Source organism: Lampetra fluviatilis, chromosome 1 (assembly GCF_964198595.1).
Source record: "Lampetra fluviatilis chromosome 1, kcLamFluv1.1, whole genome shotgun sequence".
Taxonomy (NCBI): Eukaryota; Metazoa; Chordata; class Hyperoartia; order Petromyzontiformes; family Petromyzontidae; genus Lampetra; species Lampetra fluviatilis.
The window spans coordinates 21,773,509-21,795,090 of NC_136275.1; the positions used below are offsets into that span (position 1 = coordinate 21,773,509).

At 43.0% G+C, this 21,582-nt stretch overlaps 1 protein-coding gene across 1 annotated transcript in view; it reads right to left on the reverse strand.

Moving 5' to 3' along the window:
- The window catches only part of LOC144933955 (ATP-dependent 6-phosphofructokinase, platelet type-like), a 78,032-nt gene that overhangs the window by 49,296 nt on the left and 7,154 nt on the right, over positions 1-21,582 (reverse strand). The window contains exons 2-12 of the mRNA XM_078859318.1: positions 17,302-17,375; positions 10,576-10,653; positions 9,213-9,402; positions 7,538-7,703; positions 6,257-6,301; positions 5,456-5,564; positions 4,380-4,475; positions 3,217-3,309; positions 2,947-3,072; positions 2,011-2,075; positions 85-148 (exon numbers count right to left, since the gene is read on the reverse strand). Of these exons, the coding sequence (XP_078715444.1) occupies positions 85-148; positions 2,011-2,075; positions 2,947-3,072; positions 3,217-3,309; positions 4,380-4,475; positions 5,456-5,564; positions 6,257-6,301; positions 7,538-7,703; positions 9,213-9,402; positions 10,576-10,653; positions 17,302-17,375 (1,106 nt within the window). The remainder of the gene's footprint in view (positions 1-84; positions 149-2,010; positions 2,076-2,946; positions 3,073-3,216; positions 3,310-4,379; positions 4,476-5,455; positions 5,565-6,256; positions 6,302-7,537; positions 7,704-9,212; positions 9,403-10,575; positions 10,654-17,301; positions 17,376-21,582) is intronic.

The window sequence follows — 21,582 nt, forward strand, 5'->3', positions numbered from 1 at the left end:
AATATTTTGCCATAAAAAGAAAACCCACCATGTAAGTAAAATATACTGAGATGTTATTGACCAAAGGCAAACAAAACAACAAACCTTCTTGATCTCTGATTTCTTGTGTGCCAACAAGCGGTATATGTTCAGATTATTCTCAAAGCTCCTAAGAGACAAAGAGAGAAGATACAGATCATAGCTGGGATGATTAGCCAATTACCGGGACTTCTCTACTTACGAACGAGTAAGGTTCCAGAGGTCTGTTCGTAAGTCGATTTGTTCATAAGCCCAACTTTACTCCTGTCGATTCCAAACATGTTGTACAGAATGTACATTAAAAATGGGAAATTGATTGAACAGTTGTATAATCTCCTGTAGATGTAGATGCCACTGGTTCTTCATGTTCTGCAGATGAAGATGCTAATTCCCTTTGGTGCTCGTGTTTCCTCTCTACTTTCTTGAAAAATTTACCAAGAGATGTATGCACAGTTGCTCTCTTCTTCTCTTCATACATCAACTTGTAACAGGCAATAGCATCGTGAAAGCTGCCAACACCTTCGTAAACCTTTCAGTGTTTCGGTCCCGAGACTCAAAACAAGCCAGTGCTTGATACTGAACAACCACCGCCATTGTATTGCGGTGGTTGAATTTACGACTCTTGGTCCAAACAGGCAACTAAACATTCGGACATGTTTGTTCCTATCTCTGAAAGATTTGTCGACTAAAAATGATAATTTACTAATTGCAGCTGCCACTACATTCTGCCGCCCGAAGGTGAGAAACTCCTACAGGCCACATAAAGCATGACGCGGGTAATGATATCGATGACATCACCATCCTCCGCTCATCACTTTCCGTCCAGCAGCACACTTTGAAACAGAAGTAAGACTTTTTTTCACCCCTTTAAATTAATTTTGAAGAGTCGATTGATAGATCCAATTATCTGTACAATAATCATTCACCAGCCCAAAAACACTGAAGGCGATGAGCACCACAACATTTTTTGCTTGAGCAGAGACACACTGTAAATGTCATATTTCTCTCATCTCCTAACAGCAGTTGCATTTTCATCTCATTCTGGGTTATAATGTTACACATTACACCACAGACAGCAATTATACATGAGCATGTTATCATATCCCTGAGTGGTATTGGCTGAAGTGCACAGGTCTTGTGGTGAAGCCACGAGAAAATAAAACCAATCCTAATTGATCTGTGTAAGCAACCCTGAAAGTTGGTCGTCTGCATGCAGTTCTTCAAACTGCTGATCCATAAAATGTGCTGTGGCCTTTGTGTCTCCCGGGTATCAAGATAACAGATGTGAAGGAACAGCCAGATCGGGGCTATTTTCAATTATTTCCGGAGCACTCCCAAGGACCATTACACCCGATGAGACGTCTCCTGCCGTAAAATCAGCCACCCATTACGAATTTGATTGGCATCTCCAGAGCGAATGGAAATTTAATAAGCTAGACACAACAGCCAATTACACATGATTTCATACAATTCGCTTCATTCGATGGAAATTAACCACTACTGCACATCGTGATGGAAGGAAGTCAGCAACATTGTTTTTTATCAAGTACTCTTATGAGTCCAGACCATCACAAATGCGTGCAAAATTGTGAAGCCATAATAAATGCGAGCGCAATAGAAATTAATTGAGCAGCCAAGCATGCCGTATATTCTCTATTTTTTATTTTTCAAATTAACCTCTTGTGTTTTATGTTGTCATTCATAAGGTGATGAGTTCAACTCCTGATCAATGGTCAACTCAGTCAAATCATCCCTGCCAAATTAATAAAAGGAGTACACTACTTTGTGAGAAGGTAATCGTGGGTTGTGCTCGCTCAGGGGCTGCCAATATAGAGGGGACCATTCCACCATGGAAAGTCCTCAAATAGCAGTGTCCTCATAGCTGAACAGAAGAAAATTTAAGAAAACATACAAGGTGGCCAACAATCACACTTGCAATGGGTGCTACTTTATGAAATTAGCTTGATGGGAAACATGGACACGCACACATACCTGCCACGCAGCTTGACAGCCTCGTCAAACCTGCATTCGTCCATTGCTTTCTGCACATCTTTAGTCTGTGGGGGGAGGGGGGGAGGATTAAAGGGGAGCACTGTAATCGTTGCAATCTTTTACATTCAAGAAACCTACTCCCCCACCCGATAGATCACCATTCAAGACTTACAGCGGAAAAATTGCATCTCATGTCTCTTCAGCATGTTTAGAATATGCAACATTAGTTAAAAATAGGGTTTTGCATGCTGACAAATGTAACCAAATCTGTGAACCAAGAGGCCTAGTTGAAATTCGTTACAGGTTGTTCACAACATGGGAGACATAGATGTATTTCATCCTCATAAAGGCTCATCAGAAAGCCACGGAAAGTGCACAATGTCATACCCATAACACGATGGCCATTTTTTATGGGATTAGTTTTTTGTGCAGTCGTCAGTGATATAAATTAGAGAAATCGGTTTAAATGTGTGAGAAACTTAACCCAGCATCTCAAAAGTGCCAGCTCAGTGTTCTAACAGCCATGATGACCCCCTTTAATCATCTGGCCACCTCACTTTTCGAAGCAATTCACGGGCATGTCTTCATAAAAAACCAATGCGTCTCCATGCTGAAATGAATTTAATGTTGAGTGGTGCTCATCTTTGTAGATGGCCCAGAGCCAGTGCTAGAAATTACGTATTCCTATGGTAGGAACCAGTTACACTACAAGTAAAGCACTGTTGAAATCCCACAAAGTGTTAAATTCCCCATTTATCAACCACGGGAAGGGATGTTGGGGACGAATTTGCCACCAATCTGGATTCGCACTCGCAATGTTGCTGAGTGCGCTGATCACAGTGCGACGCTGCCCGACCGGAGTGCAGCGAGCCCACGTGTTCTACGAGTGCAGCCCAGACGAACGGGCACGTAGCAGGGTCCAGCACTGTACCTTACCATCTCAACGCATTCCATGAGGGGCAGTCGCACCGCCTGGTTCCCGGAGAGCGACACCACACAGGCAGGCGTGTCTGCGGCGGCCTCCAGCAACGCCAGCACGGCCTCCACGCCCATGCGGCTGCCCTGTAGCCATGGATGCACACACGCGCGCACACATGGACACGCAGATGCAAAGGTCCGTATTTTTTGACGCTTTAAGACTTTCCACATATCACCATTCAGAGAACGAAATAGGGACGCCGCCTCATGTAAGGTCAGCAGTCGTACCAGGATGCGGTCGAAGGCAGAAGGCGTCCCCCCGCGCTGCACGTGTCCTAGGATGGTAACCCGCGTGTCAAAGCCCAGACACTTTTTAATCAGCTGTAGAGAAGATTACACAGCAAGCAACATCCAGAGTTTATTTAAAAAAAACAGACTCTAACCCATAAATTAGATATTCTATGTCAAAGAAAACGTTTCCCACTTGTCAGACAAGCCTCTTAAGGGCCCTTTTTTGCAGATGAGCCTGAGCTCATGATACAAATTCCACATTCCCAAGGTAGGGGTGAGTCTCGCTCCTTACGATAACCACTGCTGACTTCCCACACTTAATCACAAAGGGTTGATCGGCTGAGTCAAGTTAAAATCCCAGCTGGGAACAGAGTTCTGATTATTATAACAACTATAATTATGTTTGCGATTCTACCCTGAACCACAGCACCACTTTTCAGTTCCATGAGTGGGAAATGAGAATTAATCAAAAGACTTGGCGACAAGACATTCAGGCGCACAGCCAAAGTGCCCTCTGGTGACATCACAGCCACTTGCATTCTCAATGTGAAAACCCTGCCTAGATCACACACAAGATGCATTCTCTTTGGTTCTTTCGGTAAAGTCACGTAGGTATAAAATAAAATATACTATGACGTTTCGATCGCAACACAAGCGGTCGTCCTCAGGCGGGAAAAATATAATCCAGCAGTGGAACTGCTGAACTAGCGAGACCAGCTACAACTGTTGCTACAACTGAAACTGCTCTCTCGCTGGTTCAGTGGTTCCACTGCTGGATTATATTTTTTCCGCCTGAGGACGACCGCTTGTGTTGTGATCGAAACGTCGTGATTTATTTTATTTTATACCTACGTGACTTTACCGAAAGAACCAATAGAGTATCGATTCTTGCATTCACGAAGGCTTCAAATCAACACAAGATGCATTTTTTGGAGTCTCTCCATCTGGAAATTCACCACAATGCACTGAGGTGAATTTGAAAGAGGCACACTGTTCTGTGGCTACTTTTGCTATTTGGTGCCATTTTTTTGCACTAAGGGTCTGATGCTTATAATTAACTTCATACATACATATATATTCAGCAGTGTTGCTAAAAAAAGTGTTGAGCTTTGCTATAGAGATGTAATATCATCCATGGAACCACAATGCTCCCTCCTCGCCTGTCGGATGGAGTCAGAGGTGATGGGCTTGCCATGCCGGTCAATGGCCCCCTCCGCCACGATGACGATGTTCAGTCGCACTCCACGGCCCCGCGTCTGCAGCAAAAATTGAGATGTACCAACATATGCATATATATATACACACACGCGTAGGAGTAATGAGATATTCGTATATACACATACAGCTAATGGCACCTGTTGAGCATCTGTTTTGTGACCACTCAAGGCAGAAGCAGTTATAATGACATTGTGATGTACTATTAACTACACGTAGAGAAACAATGTACAATTATAAGGCTTCAGAGTCTATTGCAGACATTTGTAAGCGAAAAAGCCAGATTAAGGCACCTTTAGGATGATTATAATTAGTGATGTTCAATAAGTTACCCTCAGGCACTTTCTATGTTTTAGGCTTAAGATACATGTCCAAAGTTCATACACACAAACGAAAGCATCCATTGTATTATTAAAGTTAAATATTAATTTCTTGAAGTTTGCAAAAGCACACCAAAGCACCTTTATAATCCTTGGATTCCAATGTTAATGCCCAAGACTTGCAGAGCCATCCTAAGACACCTTTACGAATCTAACGGTTGAACTTTCATCTCCAGGGCACAGAGCAGAAGATTCACATATTTAACAAACATGCAACCGCTTAAAATCACCACACATGCTCATGTAGTAAGTGTCACAGCTGCCTCTCTAACCTGTTTCTCTTATATCAACAAGTGCAGAACCTGATATGCTATAACATGCATGTATATATGCCACAGCCTATGTGTCCATAGAGGATACCTTGCATTACGCGTGTTAGACCATAACAATTGGGGTCTCGAACTTAAAATGAAATGCAATATTAAATGTTCGTGGCAAGGATGCTTTACTCTTTTTCTGATAACATCCCTGGTCAGCTGGACAAGACTGATAGGACATGTGCTGTTAGTGAGCACCTATTGATGCTGGCATTGCACAGCGATCGTTCAATTACGATCGAGCATTCTATGCACAGCCCCACCTAACCCAATCTGTGCTTATGGGCCGCCACTAATCTGCTCTGACGTTCATGTGGTGCTCACATCGGACAGCGTGCTGCACATTTTGTCCTCCCATCCATCCTCGGGAGGGCACTCAGGAATAAAAGTCCAGTCAGCACCACACACAAGCGCTGTCACCAGTGCCAGGTATCTGCACATGCACAAACACAAAAGACAAATGCAACAAAATGCCATTTAGCCTGATTTTTTATGTTCAAACACTGCACCAGATAAAATAATTTGTGTTTGACTGAACCTAGGAAAGACCCACATGGTGCTTTCCACATTTCTTATCTACTGCCTGGAACTGAACCCAGATGATTGGATTGTAGCACAGTGCACGAACTACTGCTCCACACATGCACGCACACATGTGCTTATACTGTACACGTACGATTAAACATACCAAAAAACTAAATTGGCCAAACTTCCAAAGAGGAATCCTCTTGGAAAAGAATCCTGCAAGACTCAGTGATTAAAAGACTATAATGTAAGTATGTATGTTGAACTTCTTTGGCACCGTACGTAAAGAACCATGATAATCAGTTCAGTTCAGTTCATTAATTGGAGGTGCGGGTGAAGGACAACAAACTAAACACAAAAAGCAGTTCTAAAGAAATGAATTTTCAACCTATATTCAAAATTGCATAGCTCCAGTGGCTGCCTAATATCGGAAGAACGTTCTAGACGGCCGCAGAAGCATACCTGAAAGCGCACGATGTAGTGATTGTCTTTGTTCGATGGTTCGCCAAAAGCTGCTGCGAGGATAACCAGAGTTTGCGTGATGGTTTATGCACATAATAAGCACATGTATCTTGCATGCATGCAGGCACTCACACCTACCCGCAGTGTCTGCCCATCACCTCCAGGACAAAGGAGCGCTGGTGGCTGGAAACAAAAAAAACAATTTGTTAGTCACATGGAAAGAAACTTTTTTCCCAATATGAATCGTTACTAGTATTAACTAAAAACACGTTTTTTGGGTCAAGCTATAGCAGCGCCTGACTACAGTTTAATTCCTGGTCAGAAGTCAACTCTATTGCTTCATCTCTCCAGCACCCATTAAAAAGGTACCACTTTGTAGGATTTCAAACAGTGGTTGTTCAATAGATAACATCGCTACTTCTATAGGATTATACAGTTTCAACTATTGGTTAGAAATGTTGGCCATAGGAGATGAGCACTGCCATAAGATTTTCTGATATCCTAGAGAAGGCATAAGACTGGTTGAATGGAGCCTCTCTACCATCTCCTCCAGTGCATCTGAAGATACAATTGTATTGAGATGCTCAAAGGAAGATGCAACCAAGAAAATTGCTCTTGATTTTAGATTGATATCCGAACTTCAAACATGAAGGAATTCCATTTAATGAGAAAAACTGAAATCCGTGATCAATTATGTTATGCCGCCCTCTAGTGGCATAACTAATGTGTGAAGTGGAAGATGGCAGCCTTCACAAAGCCCACTGTTAAGTGAGAAATCCCGACGAATGCCGTGAACGCGGCGACCGAAAATCGATCATCGATCTCAGTCTCCAGAGTGACAAGACAAACCACGAACACCACTAATGTAGGACTGACATAAATTTCAATACAGATGGAGGCTTGGAACACTACGATGCCACGGATGTGCAACGCATGGTGGAACCCAGCCATACTAAGCCAAAGTAATTCAACATCATGTCTAGAAGTTTTAAACCCATGACGGCTGTGCTCATTCTTTGAATGACATAGATGGATTTTAATATGATTTAGCATGTGTCTGAAGCAGCACATTTTAACTGACACGTTGCCACAGATTGGTCTTATTTTGGTAAAACTAAAACAACCCAAATAACAATTTAATTGTCTGCCCACACAGATCCCAAACTGCATTGTACTGTATCCAGCCTACGTGAATGTGCATATAAGTGCACACATGTGATGAGCTCTATCTTCCTTTGCGCCGAGTGCTTTGCTAAGGGTTGGCATCAACATGGTGACGAACTCGTGCGATGTGTTGTGAGCTGTGCTTAGGTCTGAATGTATTCATCCGTGAGTGTGTGAGCGATGCATTAAAACCGCATTGCATTGCATGCTGCACCCCAATCTCCGTAAACACGTGCGCGTCCATGCATACGTTACCTCTGCGCTGTGGTTGTGATAGCGTCCACCACCTCGATGATGCGGTGCAGTGCCGAGTCCGTGCCGATCGTCATGTCGGTGCCACAGAAGTCATTGTCGATGGAGCCGACCATGCCCACAATGTTGAGGTGCGTGAACTTCTGTGCCATCTCCCCCGTTATCTGGTCTGCCCGTGGGGAAAGCAGCAGCAGAAATATGATCTCCCTTCTGCCACAACTTACGGGACCCCTACTGCGATTCAGTTCTATTGCCCAGACTTCGCAGTCTGCGGCTGGGCCGATTGTTGCTAAACTAAGACAAACATCAAGGTGTTTCCATGCTCAAATGAGTGAGGAACAGTGCTCATTCCCATTGGCAGCCCACAGCTAGCCATAGAAATGTTACGATTCTTTTGGCAGAGAGGAGAATCTTCAAGCGATATTAACGAGGACCTAGATTATACTCTGAGCTCTACTTGATAGTCTGTTGTTTTAATAAAAAATGTGCTCAATATATTACCAAATTACTAAAAAATACAAAATCTGGCATTTAGTTTATTTGAACATAAAATGCAAGTTATTAGAAAACACTTATTATAGCCAACGTTCAATACAGAGGCTCTGATGTAACCAGAACCAACACCCAGCTACCTCGGCCTTTCCAGTGTGAATATTTCCCACCACACAAGGCACACATTTAAGACAGTCCACTGGGGGGAGACACAGAACAGCCTGAGATACAACGTACCACTGATGCCACTGATGTTATCCATGGCCAGGAAGTTAACCAAGTGTTTAGGCAATGTGCTAAACAATAAACCACCACACCTAACATATATGTGGTGTAATTGATGTGGGTAATGTTGTGTAGCGATAGTACCGTGTGGGTGGTACTGTATGGGCAGAGCCTCTCCCTGGCACCAGATGGGAATACCAGGGGAGAGGCTGGGTAAACACGAGGGGGCACGTGACTGGATGAGGTGCGAACGGGGACCAGGGTTGAGGATGAGACGAACACATGAGGTGGGCCCTGAACCCTCACGAAGGATCTGGAAAAAGAGGCGTGGCCAAGGGCGGGGCCTGGCCACACCGTAAGGATAAAGGCCGAGCCCCGGGGGGGGCTGGGGTTCATCCTGGCTGGGATAAAACCTTTGTCGTCGTGGTCTTCGGTCTCCGGGCGTCGCACACGTGGACCAGGCAGCGTGTTGGCTGACCTGGTCCGATTTAGTAGTTGCCCCGTCCAGAATGTAAATAGCCATCTACTCCAAGTGTATATAGCTAAGTGTAGGTTACCACCTTATGTCGTTATCCCGTTAGTTAATAAACGTGTTGCCTCCAATTTCTAGTGTGCGCCCTGATTGAACCCATTACACATATACTGTATACACACACGAGTGTACATACAAATATTTATAATACAGGAAAGTGCTGTTAGCAAACACCTGCATTCGAACCCAGCCATAAAGATCATAAGTGGGCCGTTTTATCTTAACATACATTGGGACTCCCCTACAGTATCTCGTTCATAAATGAGTATCAGCCAGGTTCGTGCTTAGATCCGTGGTATTTTTGAGACGTGCTATAGCATGCTATAGATAGTCATACCATACTTCCCCTAACAGAGCAACGCCGACCTTAGCATACACTCACTGATGCAAACTTCACACGCACGCACACACGCTTGCTCGCGCTCTCACCGTTGTTGACCAGCTCCTCGAGCAGGCCGCTCCACTCCTCGCGAAAGAGGTTGGCCCCCGTGAGGCTGCCATCACCGCCGATCACACACAGGTTTGAGATGCCACGCTGCACCAGGTTCAATGCCGCCTTCAGCCGCCCCTCGCGCTCGCGGAAGTCCTTGCAGCGAGCACTGCCGATCACCGTGCCGCCCTGCAGTCCACACACACACGCGCCCATATGTATGCAAAACAAAGACAAAGTTCCCCCCCCGTAGAGCCTTAACAAAACTGTTGGGGCAAGTGATGTTAGCGAGCACCTTTGAAGGCCGGCATGGCACATGAGGGGGTGGGTGACCAGCACCATGCCCGACCACCTTTGTCTCCTGAGTGGCAATGTTTACACACCATTGCATCAGGTACTCATTTGAGGCCAAATCGGCCTAGGAGAGGCCCAGGTTTGTTTCAGGCAATCGTCACAGTGTTGGTTATGAGCGGGAATCAAACTCTGGCAGTTGGGTTCATAGTGCAGCGTACTAACCGCTACACCACTGCTCCTCACAAAGACACATATCCCCATATAGCCTTAGCAGACTGTTGGGACAAGTGCTGTTAGCGAGCACCTACATACATACACGCATATATTCACAGAAACATGTGCATATGTACGCACAAACATGGGCATCTGTACTGGGGAAAGGGAGGCCAGGTTAAGGGATTTACAGACTGTATGGATAACAAAGGAGAAGAATGAGCAATCTTCCACAACAAGCCAAATGCTGACTGGGAGGACTTCAACAGAAAACGTTGTTTTGTGAAGCAGAGAGCCTGTATGGGGGGAAAGAAAGTGGCTTGAGGGGGGGAGAGGTAGGACAGTGTGGAGGGGAATAAAGTGAGATGAGAGGGGAGAGGTAGGCAGGAGCGAGTCCACAGATGATCGTGAAGATGATGTATGTATTCATGTTGAACTTCTTTCGCACCATACGTAGCCAACCGTGCTAATTGGAGGTGCAGGGGAAGGACAACAAACTAAACACAAATTCATCCAGGATTGGAATGAGATCAGTATATTCACGTGATCTGGAGTTAAGGTATTGTGGGAGACCATAGATGAGAGTTACATTTGTCGTGTCCGGATGTGGTAACAGGTGTCACACGATGGGACTCTCATTATTAGAGGCATGTGCACTTTCATGGAATGTTAGTGAAATTCCCATACAATCTAACTTTAATCACAGGTGAGCCACTACTCATTAATTTCCATACCAATGTCCCTGTGCAATAAGCATTGGCATATTGCTCATGGCTCAGGCACTTGTGCAAGTATTTCTAGACGAAGTCTGTGGGGGTCACGATGTGGATACCGTGTGCGAGCATGTATTGGTACCAGTTGCAGGATGCTGGAGACACGGTCCCACGAAGCCTCCTGGATGTGCTCCCCTCCATCCACCATACCCTGGTAGCCCTGCCGATCACATATACACACACAGACAGACAAAGGTCCCCCATTAACTTTATAGACTTTTGGAGCAGGTGCTGCTAGGGAACAACTAGTAAGGCTAGTATGACATTCAAGCGAGCCATGTGGCTAAACCCACATCCGGACTTGTTTATGCCGATGTTCACACATTTAAGACCAAGTCAACTTAAAGGAGACCCAGTACAGGTTTAGTTACCACCTGCCACAAAAATGTATGGCCGGTAATCAAATAACGATGATCAGGATCATAACGCGTACACAAATTACTATACCAACGTTCGTCCACACACAACAGCAGCCACCATTCATCACTAAGTGAGGGTGATGTCACAACAGCGCTTGTGCCAGGCTAGGTGCACTTTTAAGGCCGTGTGAAGTGTTGAAGGCTCAGTGGCATGTCACAGGACAGACTCAGGTATTATGGGTTAATTGACTGAGATAACTGGCAAATGCCACGCCTATGCTCCCCAATATGCTAGCTTTAAGTAATTTAGTCACCTGGTACTCTGCTCATTTTTGTGAATGTTGCTCCACTGCCCTCCGTTGTTGTTGGAGGGCGACTGCCTCCAACTGTCCAATACCATCATTCTCAGGACTCCTCTACAGAAGCTGACACTGCTTGGTACCAGTTATTAGGAATTTAAATCAGTTTCAAATCCTCCGATATACATCAGCCCATCTCCTTTCCAGCCTGTACCATGCCTGTTTAGCCCCCTCTATCAGAAGCCGCTTGGCTCGAGATGCTGGCCAACACAACCTCGCCTAACGGAGGAATTCACTGATATATCAAGGATGGGTGAACTCCTAACACAATGTAGCCTGATGAAACCCAGGATAGAATTAATGTTGAAGTTCGACAAGTATTATTTCAAAGGGGTCCATGTTTTCGAAGTATAAACAAGAGAGGGCATAATTTTAGTAGAGACCCAAAAATGTACGTGGAGCAAGAGGCTAGGAGCTTCCACACAGTATTACACAGACAATGAAAAGATAATGCTGATCGACTGATTCAAAGCGACATCTCCGCTGTCCAAACTGGTCGTGAGCACACTGCCAAGGTAAAGGCACTCCTCCACTCTCTCCACAACTGCCCCAGTGTGCATGGAGAGTTCAGGGTGTGGAGTGTTTGATGACATTCAAAAAAGACCCAGACAGGTGCTTTGTGCTCCACCTCTCCGCGGGAGACCTATCTTGGACGCAGTACTTCTCCTGACCGCCGTGCCCATAATTGTTCTCAACCAATGGCCATCATCACTTCTTGCAACGAGTCCTGTCAATGCCAGTACAATATGTATCTTTAACATGTGCGCGTACTTTCATCCGTGTGCTCTTCTTTCTCTCGGTCAATGTAATTCCAAGCATGCATTTCTCCCCGCTTTTTTGCACATTTTTACTTTCCGATCCATACGTCATAATAAGCAAAAAATTGTAACCGATTAAAACACTGCTGTCTCGTTTCAAATGTGTCACTCTGACATATCTCCGGTTGTTTAACGAATTTGCTTTAGGGACCTTTTGCTTTGTTCATTGTCATTCTGCACGTAGCTTTGCAACGTCATCAATTATTACACGTTTCCATACGTGCAGCCAACATGATTAATTTGTATACGTTTTTTGGATGCAATTGTCAATAACATTAAAACAATCTAATGACATGAACAATCCGAATATAAATCTAAGCTATAAGGACTCGTGGTTATAGTAACCAAATTAGAGCCACTATATATATCTCTAAAAATACAGGCTAATTGGGATCCTTGGCCGCATTAATGAAGCTTGACCTATTCTTAGAAAGGTCACAAGCGACAGTACAAATTTAAAACCATATTTTACAAACCACACGTTCATGGTGAGATCCAAGCGTAGCACTACAATATTACACAAAGCAACCAACAGTTCCCTAGGTTACACAAAAACATAGGTTAATCTAAAGATAAAATTATACTCTTTGATGTCATTAAACTTTGGGAATTGTCCATTTGCTAGTCACAAAACGCCCCCCCCCCCACTCCCCATATTCAAGGTCACTTCTGAATATAATAACATATCTGTCTATGAAAAAAATACAACAGAGGTTAGGCCAGGACAGTGATCGTCACAAAAATGGGATTGCATCATTCTGAGCAGGCACAGTGGTAAGGATGTGAGGTGCATACTAATAAACCCGTGTTGTTAACCAACGTGCAGCGCCCAATTTTTCTGGAAGAATGTGGCATGACGTCAACCATGAATATTCTCACATAAATAAATTAGCATATTGACACAAAAGCTGTTATATTATAATTTTAATCCTGCTACTGTACTGCCAGGAAATGCCACTGCCAGGAACTATGCTCAATGAAACAAAGGCAGAAATGCCTTTAATTACCTGACATCCAGTTTCCATGACATTTTGCTCACAAATGCCAAATTATGGCTCAGAAAAAAAACGAAGCCAAGTTTGCACAAAATCCCCTGCACTGTTCATAAAGGCGAACGCTCAGGGAAATTAAATACATTCCATTCACTCCACTTGGTCTTAACTGATTACGAAGTCAGAAAGTTTGAATGCAACCTGATCTTACTGGAGTCAACAAAGGAATGCATTCGAGCTCAGCTGCGAACAGAATATCCTCATCAAAAGGATAGAATTGGCTTAAGTGTAGACTTTTTCACGTAAAAGTAGATTTTCACATTCTTTGGGTCTCTCGGTAAAGCCACGTAGATATGTAGATACGTGGCTTTACCGAAAGACCCATAAAATATGAATTCCTGCAGTCACGTAAGCTTTAAGTCAGGATTGGAACACGATAAGAAAATAAAGTAAACACTACAACAAGTCGGGTACATTAATACAATGCAGAAGAGCAGATTACAAGGAATGGCATGTGAGTGGGTATACGGAATTTAGATACCAAGGAGAAGACAAAGCCAGCTGGTAGGATTTTTTAGGAGCAGGCTTTTGAGGTTGTATATGAACTGTGTATCAGTTGCAAGGTGTGACAGAAAGAAGCAAGTGATGATTTGGTCTGGTAGCATCAACAACAGAGGCCATGGTGACCGATTGATTGTGCTCCAGCCAGCACTGACTAGGATTCTTATTTTATTGACAGTGCTTTGGCAGAGACACAGCATAATTTTCACAAATGTTACACAACAAAACGTCAGCAACTCCAATATATATAACCCTGTGGCCATCATACATTATAATGAGTGAGTCGCATACTGTTACAACTTTTAGAGGTCCCATAATATATCCGTGACACTCTCGCTTATATAAAACGCTGCGTTCTCCTTGGTAGTCTGTAGCTCGGTATGACTCACCGATGAGCCTTTGTGAGGGTGAAACCTATTCCTATTTCCCACGCTGTGAACAAACAATTACATTTCTGCGGGGCTTATCATCTTAAAGATTGAACTGCGTTTGTCCGTAAGTGAAGGTCAGCACTTTATTTAATCTGTTTATTGTTTATAAATCTAACAGAAGCAACATTCAAAGTGTTTCCCTTCAGAAACAAAAGTGGGGTGGAGCTGGTATATTTGAGTTGCAGTAGAACATCCATATTCCTATGGCAGGGGGCTCATTCCTTCATAATGCAACCACTGTCAACTTCTCATCACGTGGAACGTAATAAGTGAACCCTGTGGGGGGGGGGGGGAGATACAGCTTTAGAAGACTCCTAACGAGAACTATAATTATTATCCCTCTGATTGCGAGTCAAACGCTCTTACCACGGCACCACGAGGTCGGATTCATGGGGGGGGGGTGTTCCACTGTAACAGGAAAGAGGATTTGTTTAGCAAGTAGGGTCTACAGTTCCTGAGCAGGCACATCCGCTTATATTGCTGTTCTTTTTGAGTTCCTGAATATCCAGTAACTGTAAAACCAGCCATGCAATATTCAATGTTGGGTGCACCATCGATGTTGATGTCAAGTCGAAAGTGCAATGCAATGTAACTTTCAGTTGACATTGATTGTCAGAGAATTTAATTAAAGACGTATTTCCAATCCAAATCTGGAATGGTTGTGCTGTGTTCCGAGCACATGATTCGCAATCAATGACATAGCCAGTTCAAATCCAGGCCTTACACTGACTCAGCCTATCATTAATTCCCTTCCGGATTGCTAAAATAAATACCACTTTGTAGGGAATGAACAACACCTCATTTTGCACCTCTGATTATCACGGCTGGCTACATACGGAGTGAACGAAGTTCAACATACATACAACAGTTGTAATTTTGAATAGACTGGTCCATTCCATGGGAATCTGAAATGTTTAACAAATCACCGCAGTACTAATCTGAGCAGAATATTTGACTTTACTAATGCAGTAAAATTCCACTCCATAAAATGACAATTCTCGCTTCCTTTCAAACTTGATCATTATCTAACACAACCGTCGTTAGAAGTAAAACATGATAACTTGACCGATTCATTATGAGATCATGCCAACTTTATGGCAGTGCAATACTAATGACTTTCAAAAGGCAAGACTAGAAGCAAACCCACCAGTGCTATTTATAACGCCACTCAAAGACAGTTCGTTTACACTTTCAAGCGCGGCTTGCTCTCCAAACCAATTCAATGGATAAGGATCATTGATTTGTATCACAAATGAAGGCGAAAGCAGCCAGTCTACGTGTAAATGTGCACATCTTCTTGGTAGAGGCAGAGTGTGCTCCAAGTTGTACAGCGACACTATAGATGTTTTATCTGTCTATTGTGGTACTTTTAAGGCCCTGTATACAGTTGCATAACACTTCCTGAAGTGAAATTGCCCCCTTAAAGGACACACCAATTTACATTGCAAATTAGGGAAAAATATCACTTCAGATATAATTATGCAACCGACCACTGGTGTTTTGTCAATCCTCAGAGAGTTTCACACAGTTCTTGAGAACTTAAAACCCCCGATAATAAATTCAAGGAAGCGGATCTCACTTAGAGACAAATTACCCAGAGGTGATTAAATTCTGGTTGCCAAATAAATCAATTGATTTATTTTCATTTTTTTTTACCTACGTGACTTTACCAAACAAACCTAAGAGTATGAATCCTTGCAGTCACGAAAGCTTCAAATCTAGAATTAAATCAGATTCTCAAATGTGGAGTTAATTGTCTAAGCCCAATTATGAATTACTTCACAAAACAATTATTTTTTTTTGGGTATTATAGACTGTGATGTTTTAGTTCATAACTGAACGCGCGATGACATTTTAAAATATTGAAGGACTAACGTGCGTGCAACCACCGCTATACAAGAGAACGAACGAGTGGCCATCCAGTGATGAGCAATGGCAAACCACTCGTCACTCTAAAACATGACTCTACATTTATGTAACCTTTTCACAAAACACCCCACAGATTTAATTGACAATTAATAATACACAATATAATTACTGCCCATGTACCATATTTACTTTTGTATAATTATTTCAAAGTATTACCGCAAGGTTTAATCCGAGTCCATCATCATGAAGTAGAGGTGCAAGGCTCAGGCTCGTGGATGTGGAAGGCTGAAGAGATATTCTAATCGGCTTGAAGAGTTAAAAAAATCGTAAAATGTGAAAACAAGAGAGAGAGCGCAAGCCTTGGCAGAGCAATGTGTAACGACCAAGTCATCCACTCCCATGGGTTCACCGAATTCCATACATGCAAGTGTACAATTGCATGTCAATTGTATTTTGTACACTAGTTGCAGATAACTGATTACATTTCCCAGTGTTAATTAGTGCATCTAAAATGTCCTTACACATGGTTAACACAGTGCACTATGGTCGACTCGTGTAATCGGAATGAATGGGAACACGGTGGCTCTCCAGCACGCAGCTTTGTTTCTGAACTGCTCATGTTTCCATTTCGTGTTGCCTTTGGCTACACAATGCCTTTTACATATACCATAGAGAATTGCACTTTGAAAACACGAGCATAACTCACCGCTTGCATCCTCTACGAGTTTATCAGTAGAAATACACAATAGCTGGAATTTCATATCAGTAGCATACATGTACAAATTCAGAATGGCCTTAAATTATAACGGTTGACAATTCATGTGTAGAAATGTACACAAATACCAAGTGACAAGTGAAAGAATCAAAGGTAAACTTCATAATAGAACAAGTAGAACTTTAATAAAGTCCAGGAAAGAACCAAAAAGAAAATACTACTTATCACTGCTAAAGCGATAGCTTATCCAACCGGATGGAAGTGGCCAGAGCACACGACTCACAGACGTGCCAAGTTCAAATCCTGGTCAGGGTCCAAATAAATGTTTTACCGTCACGGAGTTAATAGAGTCAGTAGCATGTTGTAATAAGTTAATGGCACTCCATGGTACGACTGCATCACAGGAATATGGAATGTCACGAGCAGGTCAGGTGTCCAACACGGACGAGCAGTACTGATTTGCTCATTTGAGCCGGGAGAAGCTTGACTTTCAGGGCTTTTTGCCAGTAGTGGGAATTCAATTTTCTTATCATGTGGGCAATAACCCTCAAGTAATACCAATTGCTACTATGTGAGTATTGGATCCACATGCCTCAGTTGAAGGGTTCATTGTGCTCATTTGCACACACAACAAACACAACTGAAAATGGAGACGTGGCCACCCGAGAACCCAAACTTGTGTGAGGCCAAGTCTTTCACAGTACCTCATAGATGAAGTAGACCTTTGCTCCAACGTAGATGCCCATCCGCACCACCGCCCTCACTGCAGCATTCATCCCTGCACAGCGTTAAACACACACAGATTCCTCAAATCACCGTTTGGACTGTAAAGCCAATACAGTTGGAGAGGACCTGTTACATCCAGTCGTCAAACACCCAAAAGCCTTTGAGCTCCTGATTGCCCTGGCGTATACACCGTACCAGGTATTCACTTTAGGCCGAGTCGACCTAAGGGAGAACCACTTTTTTCCCACAGGCTTCGAATTCTCACAGCCAACATGTCTCAAGTCGAGAGCCACTGTATTCTGCCAAGGATATCTGAGAATGCAGATGCACTGGCCTTCTTGAAAGAACCCCAAAGTGGCCCTTTCCCAATATGCCCATCTTGCTACTGGGTATCTTGCAAATCTTGCAACACCAGCTTCGAATGCTCGTTTTTGAGCATCCGTTTCCAGTTGCTGGAAAGGTCTCTTAGGCCCAAGAGATGTTCTTTCTCTCAGATATTATATTGAAATGATTCCTGCATCTCAGATGCAATGGAAACTTAATATTGTAAATTAAAATTAACTGTTAATTTCTCCATTTGTTTCAACAACACCATGTATGCAGTTGTACCTGTTCTTATTGCTTGGTAATTTGGACTAAATGGGAGTAGATGTCAACGTGCATTTTTTTCTTTTTTGTAAAAAATATAATTGCTGCAGCATTACTGTACCGTTATTGAACGACGCAGCACGAAAGCAATCCTACTTTCAGCTAACAATGCTGCTCCGACTGATTTTGGTTTTAATTTTGATTGACCCCTAGATCAAGTGCCACGTGCTAAAGAGTGCACCACCACACCCTGCACACACCCTTATACAGTGACCACATGCGTGGTCACGTCTAAAACTCTAAGGACCACCAACTCGTAAGTCAAGTCGGCCGTCGGTTTCAATTGTCTAATCAAATAAATAAATAATGGTGCGCAAACATGCACGGATGCACATTCACACACGATGTCAGCAGACAGCTGACTGGGTCGGGAGAGGCTGGGCTGGGACTGGGTGCAAGTGTAAACCCCAAGGGGTCCCAGACAACTACTATAGGTCATTCAATGCTTGCACATAATAAGTTACCGCTTTTCCGCTCAAATAGAAATGTCTTGCAAAAACAAACATTTAACCTTTTCCAATGAGAAACTAACAGAGCTGCATTTGTGTAATGGTTGGCATGTTGGACCATCAAGAGGTCACCAGTTTGATTCAATCTCTTGCCGCAGCAGCTGAAACAATGGGGCAAGTTTCTTAAATCCGCCTCACCTCTATCCACACGTAGGCTTTCGAGACCAATATCATCCAAAATAGAGGCTTTTTTTGGGTTAGATCGCGTAAATATATAAATGTGTCGTTAAAACCCGCCACCACGCTTCTGCGCTCTTGCACATCTACGCCTCTATATAAGGAACGAAACAGTTAGACTTCTCCACAAATCTGGCTGTCACCTGATGAAGCTAGTTGTAATTACTGGTGAAACGTCGTACTAAGATTGTAAATGTTGTGGCTTGGCTCTCCAACACGCCAGCGTGCTGTACTAGTGACGAATTGGTATGTTCTGTTTACGTGACAAACATTACTAGTTGGCTGTGTCGGGTGGTGGCGGGTGTTAACGACACATTGATATATTTACACGATCTAACCCGACAAAAACTCTATTATGGACTGATATATAGCATCTGTGCCTGTAAAATATGGAGTATGGCCACCTCTTCCAAAACGTTTCGTCAACATGAAAGAGCAGCCCAAATACCCACAAGAGATCCCTCCAGTGAAAAAAGTACCGGTTTTACCATGTACCAATTAATAGTCCTACAAAGAAAGTTATGTGCATTGGTACATTGAACCTACATGGCTGTGGGTGGTCATAAAAAGACAATACAGCAAGTAGGACACTGCTACCATCACGTACTTTTGAGTCTAATTCCATGCGTGTGTGAGATTTCTCCAAACATGCCAAAAACAGTTAATAAACCAGCCATTGGCCAAATATCCGAATGCAGGACCCTTCTCTTCAGTAAATCAGTCTTAAAACACAATGAGGTTTTCCTGGTGTAATTGAATGAAGGATAGTATTCATAGGAATGCTTCAGTCCATTAATTGTCCATCTCCAGAGCTTGGCACAACTTTTGCTCGCACTCAACTGTTCTGCTGAAAGCTTTTGAAGCCAGTCTACATAACAAATGTGTCCATGCTTTTTACAAAATGTTTCAAACACATTTCATTTCTACCTCAGGTCTATATAGACCTAACAACCTTGGGAATCATAATAAGCCATGATCAGTCCACTTCTGGATGAAATATATAAATGTGTCGTTAAAACCCGCCACTACTCTACACATCCAACTAGTAAGGGTTGTCACGTAAACAGAACATGCCAATTCGTCACTAGTACAGCACACCAGTGTGTTGGAGAGCCAAGCCACAACATTTACAATCGGAGTACGTCGTTTTGCCAGTACGGTAATTACAGCTAGCTTCATCAGGCGAAAGCCAGATTTGTGGAGAAGTCTTACTGTTTCGTTTCTTATATAGAGGCGTAGATGTGGTGACCACGCTTCTGCGCTCTTGCACAATGTGGGGGGGGGGGGGGATTACTGAGGCAACGTACATTATGTATGTGCATTATGCGAGCCCTCTGCACTTGTACTTCCTGTATATTGTGTTTATCAAAATAGGCCTAACAACGGTAATCCCTATTGAAGTACGCTGCCCTTTCTGGGCATGCATTTAAATAATGTATTATTTGATGATTCGCTTCCACGCAACACTGAGGCGGTAGCTATCCGAACGGTTAAAGTTATTTTGACTTATTTCAATTTCGATAGATTCTCTAATTAGTCTTTGGCCAGTCGTAGCTAGTTTTGCACAAAACTTCAACATTATCAAAATCAATCTTGATTTGAAGCTTTCGTAACTGCAGGAATCCATACTCTTTGGTTCTTTCGGTAAAGTCACGTAGGTATAAGAAATAATAGAACACGACGTTTCGATCGCCACACAAGGGACCTTCATCAGGTTGCACCGATACAGCAGGACAACCGCTGACATAGGAGAAAGAGCTGCTGACAACAAGAGTCTATAAAGGGTGACTTTACCGAAAGAACCAAAGAGTATCAAAATCAATTGAGTGTTCTTGTTGGCATGTGTGTTCTGCTACTGCTGACAGTTGTATTTGGGAGAATTTCATATTTCTCTGATGTTCTTTTAGTCTCGTGCCGATCATTCGTTCTGTTTGCCCAACATAACATTTACCACACGTGCAGTTAATCCTGTACACACCTTCTGTTGATAGCTTCAGTAATACATATTTTGTACCAGATATAAATTTCTGTATTTCATGTACCGTGTCAAATCTGACTCGGATGTTTGGTTTTTCCAAACATCTGGCTAGTTTATCAGTTACTCCCGCAATGTACGGTATTTTTTATCGTTTTAATTACTTGGGCAGTTTTAATGCTCTTAATATTCGATTTGGTTTTGGTGTCCAATGCCCTGTTGATTTGTGCATCATTGTAACCATTCATTTGCAGCGCTTCTTTAACATGTTGAATTTCACTTCTCAGACTGTCACCATCTGACAGTTTCTTAGCTCGATGAATGAGCGTCTTGATAAGAGCAGATTTCTGCGCGGGGTGATGGTGTGACTGCATTCAGATAGGTGTCAGTATGCGTTTTTTTTCGGTAAACACTGTGTTATTTTACCATTTCGACCCAGACCGAGCAGAATATCCAGAAATGGTACAGTTCTGTCAGCTTCCACTTCCATGGTGAACTGGATGGATGGGTTTTGCGAGTTGAGATGATTTAAAAATGCGTTCAGTGTATCTTTGCCGTGTGGCCAGACCACCAATGTGTCATCCACATATCTAAACCAAGCAGATGGTTTTAGTGTGCTTGAAGCTATTGCTTTTGTTTCAAAATCTTCCATGTACAAATTCGCTATCACAGGAGACAAAGGAGAGCCCATTTCTGGCTGCTGCTTCCTTTTGTTAATAGAATTTACCTCGCCACAAGAAATGTAACACATTTTAGAAATATATTTTTAAGCACAATGTTTATTTCTTTTCGTTATTAAGTTCAGCAATGTACATCTCCATGTACGTGTATCTCCTTGTCTTTTATGTATATCGATGTCTCTCGGTATCTTTGTCTCTCTCCATGTCTCTCCATGTCCAAGCTTCTCTCTCTGTCTCCATGTCTGTGTGATGAGTTTTTTTGTTTTTAAT